The sequence below is a fragment of the Sylvia atricapilla genome, chromosome 19 (assembly GCF_009819655.1).
Source record: "Sylvia atricapilla isolate bSylAtr1 chromosome 19, bSylAtr1.pri, whole genome shotgun sequence".
Taxonomy (NCBI): Eukaryota; Metazoa; Chordata; class Aves; order Passeriformes; family Sylviidae; genus Sylvia; species Sylvia atricapilla.
This window is the reverse complement of record NC_089158.1, coordinates 9778424-9792888: the sequence shown is the minus strand read 5'-3', so window position 1 is coordinate 9792888 and position 14465 is coordinate 9778424. Positions and strand designations below refer to the sequence as shown.

General features: G+C 41.7%; 1 protein-coding gene across 2 annotated transcripts in view; it reads right to left on the bottom strand.

The window, feature by feature from the left end:
- The window catches only part of RABGAP1 (RAB GTPase activating protein 1), a 62898-nt gene that overhangs the window by 44875 nt on the left and 3558 nt on the right, over positions 1–14465 (bottom strand). For both annotated transcript variants that reach the window (XM_066332949.1, XM_066332948.1), the window contains exons 2-10: positions 11557–11758; positions 6199–6427; positions 5579–5783; positions 4830–5004; positions 4403–4560; positions 3967–4077; positions 3241–3307; positions 2182–2284; positions 823–992 (exon numbers count right to left, since the gene is read on the bottom strand). In XM_066332949.1, the coding sequence (XP_066189046.1) occupies positions 823–992; positions 2182–2284; positions 3241–3307; positions 3967–4077; positions 4403–4560; positions 4830–5004; positions 5579–5783; positions 6199–6427; positions 11557–11706 (1368 nt within the window). In that variant the 5' untranslated portion in view covers positions 11707–11758. The remainder of the gene's footprint in view (positions 1–822; positions 993–2181; positions 2285–3240; positions 3308–3966; positions 4078–4402; positions 4561–4829; positions 5005–5578; positions 5784–6198; positions 6428–11556; positions 11759–14465) is intronic.

The following is a 14465-nucleotide window of genomic DNA, read 5'->3' as shown; positions in this document are numbered from 1 at the left end:
GAACAGCAGCTACTTCAAGTACATGATCTCTTTAGTGACTCGGACCTTCATTTACCAGCCTTATTTTGAGACAAAGTTATTGCCTTGTACTGTTATTAGGAATATTCTGGACAGAAATAATGCTTCCATTTTTAGTAGATGGGTAAAAAAGTAAGCTGGAAAAAACAGTAAAAATTTTTAACAAGTTCTAGGGATTTTTGGTGGTTGTTTGGAGTTTTTTCCTCCAGGGCAAACTTGGGGTATGTGTGAAATCTCTGTTTCCAACCATGCAGAAGGGGAAAGCAGACTTTGACAAAAAATAATTTCCTTTGGAATTTCATGTGGATGTTCGCTCACTTAAAAAAACTTCAAAAAAAATGTTCAGTTTGTATGATAAAATAAGTTTAGAGATACACCAGATACCATGTCACCAGGATTACAGTAAGGACTTTTTTTTTTTCCCCCTCTTAACCCTTAATTTTACACCATTACCCCTCTATGCCCTTATGGCAGAAAGCCTCAGCATAGCCTCAGTTTGCAGATAAATCCTCTGCTCCTTTTCTTGCTGTGGTTTGGCTGGAAAATCCATAAGCCTCCCTGTAACTTCAGAGACTCATCAAAGCTGTTCAAAAAGCTATTTCAGGCTCTTTATGGAACTGCAGATAGCCAGCAACAATCAGCACAATAAAGGGTAGCTTTCCTTAAAGTGAAGTGCATTTATTTTACCTCTTTGATTCAGGAGGAAAATGTTGCATTATGAACATTATATTAGTAAAGGTTTTGGCCATCATAGGGAGAAACAGCCTATTAATTGTCAATTTTATTTATTTTTTAATGCATTACCTGCTTCAATTTTAAGAAAAAATTTTCAGTTGAGCTCCGTTTGCTGAAGGGCCAGAACAGCCTCTCATTAGGTGAGCAAACTCTGACTTTAGTCTCCAGAATGAATCGAACTGGCTCCTGCACCTCAGTTATCACCAAATCCACAGCAGTGGTCATGAACAACACTTTATCTAGAGAGAGGAAATGAAGCCACAATATGAAAATAAGTATTTCAAATAAAATATTCCATAACCCCTTTCCCAGTAACATGGCAGAACAAAGGAAACTCTCCTTTTCAGAATCGATTTTCCCCCTAATTTACAACCCAAAACCCTCTAAGTTTCAAAATAGGGAAATAGGATCACTATGTACTATCCACTAGAGAGAAAGGAAACTGCAGCCTTCAAGCCAAGAAAATTATCCTGTTCAAGAGAATAAAAATTTTGCTTTCTCAAATCCCACTGAAATGTATCCAAAACCTTCATTAAACATTATAAAGGATCTGTGCATTTAACTGCACAGTGCAGATCTCTTGCCATCCAGCCTAATTACACTTCAACTCTTTTTGGGTTTAGAAGTTACTTAAGTGTTTAATACCACGATGTTAAAGGCATTTAAGACCATCTCAGCTGTGACATTCCAAAAATTGACTACACACTCTGAAGCACCAACAGGAGGCATCAGGGCTCAGTGACCTATGAGATCTCTCTGGCAGGGAATGATAAATTGTGTCCTTCAGGCAGGATGGCATCCACTCCAGCACCAGATTGTGCCCAGCAGCTGACTTTTATGACTTTGCCCAGTCAATTCCCATTAACTTCCCAACCTTTGGCACGCAGCAGCAACAAGAGATTGAAAAGATGATAATTCAGCTGACATCTTAAAAGAAGTAACGACAGTCTCTTTCAGGACTCGAGAGAGCAGTGCAGTATCAGCTATTTTTGGATGACAGCTGGAGTGGTTTACTTTCATTTTCACAGGTATAGGAATCCTTCTGTTTAATTAAAAACTTGAGTTTGGAAAAATCTGAACTGACCACAAGATACTGAGCAAAGCAAATGCATGTAAAAGTCATTTAGTGCAATTCTCAATGGAATTCTTAAAAAGCTTTGGTGGTGCACAGAGCACCTGCATCCTGCCCCACACCTGCAGAGCCTCCTACTAGGACACAGCTCCTACAACATATAACTGAACACAGTTTGCTTTTACTTGTCTTTTTTTTTTAGTTTTACATGGCATTTAGCACCCTACTTTCTGAGAATATATCTCATCTTGTGAAAGTATTTTGTGGGATCCTTCTAAAGAGACAAGAGAACTGATCCAATGCCCACTATGGAAGTAATTTCCCTGCCTAGGGATAACACCTGGCAATGCTCATACCTTTTGGTGTTTCTTCATTTACAAACTGGAAGTGTGGTGACTTTTGATTCCAGCTCCCAGTGATCACGTATGATTTCCCATCAGAACTTTTACCCATGGACTCCTGGAAGCAAGGTAAGTTTATGTCTTTTTTTATATATTAAAGAAGTTTCTACACCATGTTTCTACACCAGCCCCATGAAAGAGCTATTGCACTGGAAAGGAAAGAGCAAGTCCCTGTGACAGGATCTGTAGCAGAGATCACCTCTGAAAAAAATAACAGAGTTCCCCTGCAATCCTTGGTGTCCATGCTGATAACACAGACAGGCCAATTAATATTAATTACTCTATTAGTACATGGCATGACCAGTAGCTTTGGAGGTGACCATTTGACAACAAATTCCAGCTCACAGAGGTGTAGATGAGAATACAACATATGTTATTCAGTCATTGAGAACCAAACCAGTATTTTATCTAATGTTCAGCTTGTCTGTCTTCCCAACAACTTTATTTTCTGGGCAACCTAAGGCCTGGTAGAAAGCAAAATTATTCATGTAGTATTAAACCTTTTTGAGTACTCACTATGTACTGCATAAACAGCAGCAAATTTGTTGTCACTTCACACTTGTTCAGTCAAGTGATCTCTATCATGGCTTTATAGAGAGAAGTGAGTCACAAGAACAAAGCACCCATTAGTTCTCAGTGTTACATTTGAAGCCTCTCAGGCCTCAATTCTCACACTGATAACTATGCTGTAAAACATCCCATGTCCCGAGCACAGCACTTTAATATGCAGCATGTCCAAAAACAAGGTTCCACGTTTCTTATTTCAGGCTCCTGAAGGAGAACAGCCAGGACTGACTGTCAAACTGGGCAAGTCCCTTGCCCAAGCACCAGGTCACCTTCTAACTGAGCAGCAGAGGCAGTGATTCAACTCATCTGCTCAGAGCCTCACCCTCAACAGTGGAACCTCCAGCATCAATTCCCCTCAACAGCTGCAGAAGTGTTCTCTGTTCATCCTGAGATCATGCACAGTCATAAAGAAAATTCTTCCTGAATTCTGTGAGGAAAGATCCTTACCAAATCCAAAAGGTGCATGTCGCCGCTCCGAACGTCTTTCCCACGGCTAAGGAGAAGGCCAAAACATCTGCAAAGCCAGGCAAAAAAAAATATAACTGCAAAAATTAGACATGCTCATAAACAAGCCATTAACATTTCTTATCTAAGGATTTGCTGTCATACATCACAAACAGCCCATGAATCCACTGACAAACATCAAGTCTTGATGTTTGAAAGCAGCATCAGGCATGTCCAGCAAAACAATGTCAAGCCAACATCAAAAATGTCAAGCAAGATTTCAGAAGCATATTTGCAACATGGTTTAACCCTGTTTACAGCAGCCTGGAAATTGTTCCGTTACCTTTGTTTTAAAGAACAGTGTAATAAAGTCACTGCTAACAAGGGTTCCTTATACCACAACACTTGGCCTGCAGTTTTCTGCCCTTCCTTTGGTGGCCTTTCTTGGGGTTTTTTTAGACATATTTGCATAGAATTTACCCTTCAGTAGATACAAGGATCAGATGAAACACTAGGACCTCTTTCATGACCTCATTTTGGCCTTTTCACAAGGACTGCTGGCCCAAACAGGTATGTCCCACTTCATCCTCTGGTTTACCACACTCAAGAGAAGTGTAGCACTAAATCACACAAATGGAGCATCCACAGAATAATTACTAACCTGCTCCCTCAGAGGCAAAATACTAATATTAAACAGATAAGGAAGCTCTTAAAAACTGATGACATTACCTTTCAATAGCAAGTTCTTTATTCGTTGTCTGTTGCACATAAATCACTATCTTCTTATCAATCCCCTGGCGGAGTTTGAAGCATTGCCTGTCCTTGTCTTTGGGAACTGCACTGTTATTCATCAGGAAAGGAAAAAAAAAAATCTCAGGGGATCATTTATCTGCATTCTTTGCATACACCAAACCCAGCATCGGACCACTGGTGCAGCACCAAAGCACTCATTGCAGGTAGCACCAATGTTCAGTTCAAAGACCATGATTACCTAGTCCAGAGGGTTATCACTGCATTATTTCCCAAAAATACTTCTGTCTGGGATTCATTTAAACTAGAACAGGAAACTTCCAAAAAAGGGAATTTAGAGACCAGCTCAGCCGCACCCTCTCCATTCACTCGCTTTCCAACAGAACCATGCGCTGCCCAAAAGACCACTCAGTACCTGAAATACCCTTTCCCATCGTCCTCCTTGATTTCCAGGGACACGGAGAAGGTGAAGATGTCGCTGTCTGGGGTCGGGGGGGTGGCAGTGGCTGACAGTGGGGTCTGTTTGGCCGAGCGCCGGAAGGCAGTGGCAAAGCTGTACAGGATTCGGCTCACCTGCAGCCAGAGTGCAAAACACCAGCTGAAACCCACCTGCATTTCCACTAACTCACATGAAATTGTACAAAAACAATTCAGGTTTAGCATCTAATTAACTGTTTTTCTGCGCTTCTTAGGATAAGCTGTTAACTGTGCATTATCCCACAACTAACGTTTGTTAATGGATGAATCACATTATTTCTGAAGTGCCTGAAAAACGCCACCTAAATTTCAGTAATAACATTTACACGCACATAATCACCATTTGACAAAAAGCTTGCACTTACAGCCTCTTGGATTTCACATCGGAAGACATGAATCCTGAAGAGTTCTGCATTGTAGTGGCTTTCAGTGAAAGCAAAGCAATCACTTTCAGGGGTCCCATCGTGCCCTCGTACACAGAAAAGGATTTTATAGATTGGATAATTTGCTATTTCTGTGTTTGTCTGAGGATCTAAAAGTCTGTTAAAATAGAGAGAGGGGAAAAAAAGCAAGCTTGCACCTTTAGAAGAATTATTTCAGCCAGACATAACTTGCAAGCTTTAACAATTTCATACCTCCTAGAGAAAGTACACCACAAAAACTAGCTCCTGTCATTTACTGCAAAGCATGAGCACAATAATATTTAAATTGAACAGTACAAAAAAAGTACAATGCCACAGACATTTCCACCAATAATTTCCCCATGATTTTCAGGAATTCCTCTTCAGAAAGTTACACTAATATTTGGCAGTGGACAGACCCACCTCTGTTATGCCTCATGTAATCAGACATTTTCTAGCTCTACAAACTACTTTCCAGGCTATTTCTAAAGTGCTCATCACTAACCAATCTCCCTGTGGCTTTGGGGACAGCTTGGATCACCACAGCACTTCTCAGTAGAGTGTTTGATAAACAAACTCCAAGGATCATCTCCCCAGATGTCTACAAAACCCCCCTTCTCCCGCTATAAAGAAAATCCAAGCCTCCTGCCAGTTAAACCCTCAGCTTGTTCGCTGTCCAAAGGAGCTCAGGTGAAGGCCCAGCCCCGGAGTACCTGACAGTGCCCTCAGAGACGTTGGGCACGGACAGGGTGACGTCCAGGGAGATCTGGCACTGGCCACGCAGGATGGACATCATGCGCAGCGCCTCCACCTCGCTGCGCGGGGCGTTCACCGAGGCGCAGCCCAGGTAGGTCAGCTTGCTGAACACCACGCTGTCCTCGTCTGTCACCGGCGTGAAGGGGCTCAAATCCTCACAGTCTAGGGCACCACAGCAGGGCAACGTGAGAAACAAGGCAAGGCAACCCGCAAGGGGAGGGTCAGACACTGACTCCCCACTGAACAGAAGGCTAAAGAGGCTAAGAACAGAAAACACGCTGTAGGAAAGCCCTGTATTATATTTTATACAGCCAGGTAAGTAAACTTAATATTTGTGCACACATCTCAGGGCTGGTATAGCAGTGTTTTCAGAAGACAGGACAGTTCAGCAGATATTAACTCTTGCATTACATACATAACTTGGAATTTACTGCATTAAATGATTATAATGTGAGACATAGGGAAAAGCTAGGGGCCACACCTGTACCTAAATTCTCTTCATTTTCCCCACAAAAAAACAAGTTCATAAGATATAACCAGGTGTTCCCCCGCCACTCCCCTTTTTTATTTTTCTAACCTCCTTGGGATGGTTTCACTGGCAAGCTCATTTCTGGTTTCTGGAGTCCTGCCACCGACACTGGGTTAATGGTAGAGGATGCTGATGCTTCAAGGACAACAGGTTCTTCCCCATCTCCATCAGTCCTGACTTCTTCCCCATGGTCCCTGGACTGATCTTCCATGGGTGGATCCATCAGCACGTCTTCGAGCTCCCGCTGCAGCTGCTGTTCGCTTCCATTCCCCACAATCTGAGAGCCACAGAGTTGGGACACAAAAGAGAAGGAAAGACTGTTCAAACAACAAAAAACACCCCTCGGGCACAGGGTCATTCATACGGCTTTTTACGCACCAGCCAAAGCAGCAGTTAACAAATTTAACCCAGTTACAAGCATAAACACAAACTGCAGGGTGCAAGTGCTCACCAGCATGGATTATATCCTCCCTGGGCTAACAAATCTACAAGCTCAAAGCAGGAATTTTCTAGCACCAGAAAAAGCAAGGAGATTACTTTCAAACTAGTCTTTAATCACCAACTACAAAGACTGCCTTTGACAGAGAAACTTACAGATGCCCACAATAAGGGCTATAACAATTCTCAGATTACTACCAAAAAGGGACAAATATAATTAAATATGTTACATGGTTCATGGGCAAGACAGCAAGGTTTCACAGGAAGAGAAGCATCTGGAAGAAGATTATGCCACCATGCTGAGGAGAGGTAACAGCATTGCTTTGTTTCCTAGCCTGACTTTGAGCTCATTGAAGTCAACATGAAAGCATGAACAACCTCAACAGTGTGAAATAAGTTCTAAAGCGGAAAGGGAATGAAGGCATCCATTTCAGGAAACTCTCACATACTGCTTCTAAGCAAACTCTTTGTCCATTCCTCTGCAATTCATAGGGATGTGACTGAGTTTACGGAGTATTTACCAGATGCCATCAGCATGAAGTACTTGATTCTAACACTCCAGCTGCTGCTGGTTATTCCTGCTGACATCAAAACTCAGCCCTAGGAGCACTTCCATATTCTTACCTCTGTAAATTCAATGGTTTGAGATGCTAATGCCAGCTAATAAAATCCAAACTATGCAACTACCCCAAAAAGTAATAACCTAGTGACAGTTTTGCTACAGAATCTAAACAACAACAACTGATATTTAATGCCACTTTTTGTACAGATTAAAATACACTCCTGTGCTGTGATCAGCTGCCAGGAGCAGGACAGGGGAACTGCCTTACTCAGCTGTACACCCACAGAGGGAGGCATCTGTAACCTGCAACTAGTGACAGAAATCCACAGATTCCCATTTTCCTCCCAACAATGTTGGTATTAATTTGCACGATTCGTTGTGGAAAAATCTCGCACAAGCATGGGGTCATCAAAGGCAGAAGGCTTTCAAGCATCAAGTTTATTATTCAGGTCTTTGCAGGCATTCATCAGAGAGATGATGATGATGATGATGGAAGATGCACCATGTTCCTTTACTGTATGGAGTTAATATGTTTTGCAATGAAATAGAATAAATTAATTATACTGTCCTGTCAGCCCCTTTAAAGGCTATATATTAAAAACCTCGAGTAACTTCTAGTTTACAGAACCAGTTCTGTAAACCTGAAATTAAAATTCATTCTGGTAAAAAACTGCATCTGATACAACTTTCCCCACAGTCACAGACTTTAGTTTTGAAAAGGAAGGTAAAAAATTCACATCCTGTGAGAAGTACATGTTGTAATGGTATCAATATAAACTGCACATGAAAAAGGTTCTATTCTATCAAGATGAAAAGCCAGAAAACTGAATGATGATCTACTCTATTTGGTAAAATCATCAGTATGAATAACATATCTAGATGTTAAATCTACAAAACATGATCTTGAAAAGAAAATTTCCCAAAAATAGTAGTGACAGGTAAAACACAAATTCAAGTTGTTTACAGAAAACAGGCATGTAAAAATAAATAAAAAAACCCAACCCATCTCATAGATATTCTAAAACATCATCATCTAAATCCCATTTAAAAAGCAATTTAAACTTATTTCTCCAAGAAAGCTTTCCTTCTCAGCCCAGACGATCCCCAAAAAGAATTTTAAAAAGCACAATAACCACACTTCTGGACTAGAGAAGCCCTGCTGTTCTCACAGCCCCAAAAATCAAGTGCAACAAACCAGCTGCCTGCAAACCCAGGCCTAAAGCACAAACCAAAGGTAATTTCACATCAACCAAAGTTTCTTACACAGCCTTATGGATTCCCCAAACCATGGGGACAGGGGACAGGAAGGTGTAAATGTGCCTGAAATCCTATTACAGCCCCAAACCAGAGCCAGGCTGCCAGCACAGGGCAGAAGGGAACAATAAACAGGTGCACCTGATAAATGCTTGAGGCTGAGTGAAAAAACCCATCACCCTAATCGTGGCTTTCTCCATTTCCCACAAAACTCAAATTTTACTTGAGCTTTAACTGGGAGGTCGCAAACTCCCTTTAGCACACCAGGGGATTGATCAGAACTGTGATTTATTCCCCTCTCCTGACGCATGTGCTGCTGGCCTCTGCTGGGAGAGGTCTCGCTGTGCTGGGGAGTTCAGAACTCCTGCTCCACACCCTGCTCCAGGAGCAAAGCTTTCCCAAATCCAGCCTGGTGCCACTGCCAGGGGGCACGAGCAGACACAGGAACAATATTGGAAAGCAGAGAAAGCTGGCAAACTGCGTTTCAGGAAAATATTCACTGGCAATCCCTTTTTAAACTGAACCAAGTATTTCAGCACTGACAAAAAGCAAAAAAATATTTACAAGTTATGATCAACTGAAGAAAAATATGGTTCCTAATTGTATCCAAAATAAGTATTTCTCTGTCTGGACTTGAGGAAAAAAAAGAAGTGCCAAACAAAAATTTACATTAACTCAGTCCACAGTACTATTACTTAGAACTACACCATTATCAGCAAATTTGAAACAAGAGCCTTAGGCCCGATGTACAAATTTCAGAGCCTGTCACATTCAGCAAACACAAACCTGAACCTCCAGCACCATCCTCAGACTGTGCTCATTAGCAAAGGAAACATCCTCAAACTGCTTTTCTAAAGAAACAGAACACCAGAGAGAGACAGCTGCTCAAAGAAAAACCTGAACTCAGTTTTTGCTTTTTCTTAGAGGGCACATGAAAGAAAACGGGGTTTGACACATACAAATTAACTTAGTTAAAAGTACCAAAGCTATGCCTGAAAAAAACCCTCATTTGTTCCTGTGAAATACATAACCTCAGCTCTCATGGTGTACTGTTAACATTAATTTTTCATGCACTACTGAAACAGTTTCAGATATCACAGTGACAACACTTTTAACACACCTCTGACAACCTCCACTACTCCACTTCACTGGCAACTGAATGGCTATTTGCAAGCTGAGGAAAAAAATACCAAGAACAAAGCCATAGGCTATGACAGAATGTCTCTTTTGTTGTAGAACAATACCAAAACACCCAAATTTTTGTCCCTAAGAACAGCTAAAAAGTCTTCTCATTTCATCTGCTAAGTTTTCTCCCCCTTAAGCAGAAGGAAGGAGGTTAACAGGAAGGTCCCTCTATGGGAGAATTTAGACTGCACACTGAGTGCTTTTTTAAGGTAGAAAATTTCCCATTAATCAGATTGCAGCCAATAACCAACAGCACATGCTCTGCACACTGAAATACTGAGAAGCTCAAGGTGAACCCCTTTGTTCAAGGCTTGTGCTCAGTCCTGGCACCAAACTCATAAAGAAGCTGAAGACCTGCAAAGCTCTGTGGCATCCAGTGCCAAATCAGAGAACAGCAAACTCTCTTACAAGTGATGATCAGGAGGCAGCAGAGCTCGTGTTCTTCCTTCCTCACCAAGAGAAACATCACACCTGTAGCCAGCATTTGATAAACCATGCTGGAAGCAAACAGTGATACAAACAGCCCCCATGGGGAGCAAGAAGTGTTGCAGACCATGACATTTCATGCCTCCAAATTTTCTTGGGGGGTAACAGGACAGAATAGAGACTCTGGTTGACAGTTTCTGTCTCCTGGGATCTCCAAGGATGCTTCAGGAGCTGATTAGACACTGCCACATCCTCAAGGTAAGCACCACTATGAGACCACTCTGAATTCCTAAGTATTGATGCTGATACTGATCTTGATGCTTGCTGGGATTTGCAGCATTCAGAAAGACAAGCATGAGGCTACAGCCTTTCAGCAGGTTTCAGAGATCACCAGGCTCCATGCTCAAGAAATGTTTGTGTTTTTTAGACTATTCTGTGATGCAAAGTGACATCTGCAACAACCATAAAACGTAAGGGAACTTCTTTGCCAGATTAAGCAAAAGATCAGCCTTGAGACTCTTAACTGACAGAATTTATTTGAAGTCTTGTATAAAAGAGAAGGGCCACTGTAACAGCTTGTCTTGTCCAGGACTCAGAGGAACACAAGAAAAACAAACAAAGCAGTTGGGAGGTAAAAGCAAGATGAGCAAAAGCATCAAGAAATGTTCAATAAAGTCTCTATTACAACTAGTTCAAAGGAAAAGAGGAGCACCCAGTCCAACAGGCAGAACACAGGATTTCTTATCATCTTTAAAGACACAGATGCAGCTGTAGACAGACATCAGTCTCTTCCAATGGTGGAATATCTCTTTCCATCTCCCACAAAGAACACAATAACTCGACTCACTCTAGGGAAGATCCAGTTTTCAACACATTAAAGTGATGGAATTGGGAGTGATTACCTTACTTGTGCCACTTTTCTTAGAAATGGCTGAAATACAAATTGGGATGAATGTTGCTTTAAGTAGCAAAAAAAAAAAAAAAAAAAAAAAATAAAAGAATAAAGTAGAGGGTGACAAGGGTCTCTTTTCAGAACAGCACTTTTACAAGTAAGAAGATGTCAGTGCCCTTCCAGCTCTCACAAGCCTTTCACACAGAGCTCGTGTTCTCTGATTCATGCCAAGTTGTTAGTTATAACTACTCTTCTACATTTCTTAAAGAGAACATTTCACATTGGGGAAAACTTCAACGTATCTTTGGATTACCAGATACGGTCAAATCCATGTAGGCTAATATTGCTTTCCACCTGAAAGCTGTGATAAAATCACAGTTCCACGGTCTTGACAATCAGTCTGCTTCATCCTAAGCACTTCAGGAAGGGTTCTGCAAAGTGGGAAAAAACCCCACAGCTCATGATGGAGAGAAGTCTTACTCAAAACCTAATTACCACCTCTGACATCAGCAGTGAAGAAACTACTGACAAAACTGGTTCTTGAATAAGTTCTCCCTTCTGTCAAGTTTTCCACAATAAAGAAGTCCCTCTTTAAGCTATCTATGGTTAGTTTGGTTTAGAAGAACAAACTCAGGTTATCGGTTCTTACCTTCAGTCCTGTTTTTTCATCATCACTACCATTATTTGTAGATGGTGTTTCATCCCCTTGCCTGGAAACCAAGACAAAATCTTCACTGTTAAGAGTGGATACCGAGTCTGAAGAGACACTGATTTTTCCAACAGAAGCCTTGTCATCCATGACTTAAAAAGGAAGTTCGATTCATGAATGAGATTAAATATGTTATAAACGCCTGAAAAACAAAAATCATAAAAATACTTATATAAAACTTCATGCTAAAATGCTCAAACGTTTCTTTTCAGAAACCTGCTGACTAATTATAAAAACTAACTCATCTCACGGCACAACAACAAGCTCCAGCTCCTCTCTCAGCGCACACTCAAAGTCCTGCCTTCATTTTGCTAAGCAGCACGTGCTACTGCAGCACTGGTTTCCACAGATCATAATAAAACTCCACAGTATTCCACAGTTATGTCACTCACCACTTTCTACACATCACACAAAACAGGGCCCTGGAACATACACTCTGCTTGCTGACAATTAAGGCCAGCACAATAAAGTCCTTCAGTTTATTCCTAATTTACCTCCTTCAGTGAATACCTGCCTTCACCTATGTTCATGCAAAAATTACTTTTATCTATCAGAGCTCGCTGTATGCTGCAGTTACATTCTTTCCCCCAAACAAGAGTTTGACCTAACTCTTGATATTTTGCTCTGAAACCTTGGGACATAGAGCAAGTTATGAATCTATGCTGAATCTTCTGTACTATAAGGAGCAATAAAAGCAAAGACTTCCAAGAAGCAGGAAGAACAGTGTAGGCTGGATCAGTACTGAGAAGCAGAGCCAACAGAGGATTTTAAAAAGCTGGAACTGGCACTGAGAGGCATTTGAAGGAAGGAACAAAAGGTGAAGTTCAGCTGCACACCTTGAACTCTACAGCACAGATTCCCAGAATCCATGGCTCAAAACAGACTGCCGTGATAAAAATGGGTGATTAAATCTCCCAGAAATCCAAATACACCCTTATCTCAAAGGCTTGGGTCTTTACAAACTCCCAAGCACAACCAACCTCGAATGCTTTTTCAGCCTCCAGTTCTGTCTTCCAACCTGGAAGCACCATCCCAACCTGGCGTCCAACAATGCAGTCAAACAACAGAGACCTGGCACAGGCAGAGCTCACAGCATTCCTGCCTCAACCAGGAACAATACACCAGAAATAGCAAAGCCTGCTTTTATTGCCATCAATGCCCTCCCCACAGCCACCAATACAACATGAAGTCTGCCAGGAGGACAACTTCTAACCAATTACCCACCAAATCACTTCATGGTCCTGGAACATGTTTCAGAGAATAACTGAGGCAGAGTGTAAGAGGAAGAATGGATGAGGTTTGTTCATGAATGACAACACTCCTGTGGTTATTTTATTCCATTTTCAAAATCATGTGTGGTACTTAGATATCCCTTCCAAAACCATTTTAAGATCCACTGACTTTCAGTGGGAATTACTGGCTGGAAAATGTAGGCATTTTGAGTTCTGCACACTGTATGTGTCTTATTACTCACATGTGTCTTAAAGGTAGGCCAGAGTTTGTATTTTTAAATATGCTTTTGTTTGAAATATTCATATTAAAACATTTCTATAGAAGTTCCATATTGCACCAACTATATAACATACAGATACCTGAAAATACCTAAATCAAAGATCTTGAAACACAGACTAAAAATAAGCATCAAACACTAAATACCCCTTTGGCTCTACTGTTTTCATTCAAAGAGAGCAAACTCGTCTCCCACACTGACAGCAGGAGTAGAGGAGCAGCTTTGATCACAAGCAGCTGCAAAGATCATCCAGGCAAGGATCAATTTAGCACTTCATTTTGGTACAGTGTGTCTCGAAGTGCTGATTTCTCCTATTTCCCAAGTGTTTCAATGGGACACCTTTCCCCAGCACTACCTCCAATGCAATAACAAGCTCCTCGTGTTTTTCCACGCCCCGTGTCAACAAACCCCACGTGGGTCCTGGGGCACGGCCAGCCCAGCCTAACCCAACAGCAGTGTCACAACACACAGCATTGCAACACCACCACGTCCCAATCTGCCCAACTTGGCCAGGCTAACAGTGAGCAGAAGTCTCATGAAATTACACAAGATAGGAGAGCACAGGGACAGCGGAGCAGGCAATTGAGAGAAGCTTTTGATGTAGCAGCAAGCAAAGCACAGATGCCCAACTGTGCTGGAATCAGCCACAGAGGTTCGTTGGATTAATGCTCAAACACTGAGGTGCAGGAGTAGTCTTCAAATATTAAAATATTGCCTGAAGTTAAACAAAATTTCTATATCCTCACACTTTGCTTTGCACGGATTTAATTTCCTCCGTTCCTTGCTATCACTTTGTTCCACATGGATCATTTCACCTGAATCAGAAAGCTCACAGTAGCAGAATCATCACCAGAAAGCCTCCAAGCCCATTAAAATATGGGCCAGTCTAGAAGGGCACACATCAAAGACCAGCAGAGCAATTACATGTGGCTTAGGACTGCTCTGGAATCAAACCCCAAGAACAAAGAGCAGCAGTGACAGTGCTCTTTAGCAATACCTGCAGCTGGTCTCAGCCCCAAAGTCTCCTGCTCTCACAGCTTAGGACCAAAGACCTCAGCCAAGCACAGAGCTCAAGTTTTGATGTTCCTCAAAAAGCTAGTGTCTCGTCCCTTACAGGGAAAGAGGCTTTGGTTTGTTTCAGCATAAATAAAATACCAGCTTTTGAATGCAGCACAGTTTAGCTCCTGACACAAAACTACAACACAGTAATATAGTGTTTGCCTGAAGGTGTCTTTACTCCTCCACGGGAGACACAGTGTCTGGGTAAAACACATACGAAGAGGCAAACTTCTCCCAACCTCTTTCCTTGCTCATCTGTGAAATTAAATGGGTGTTCTGG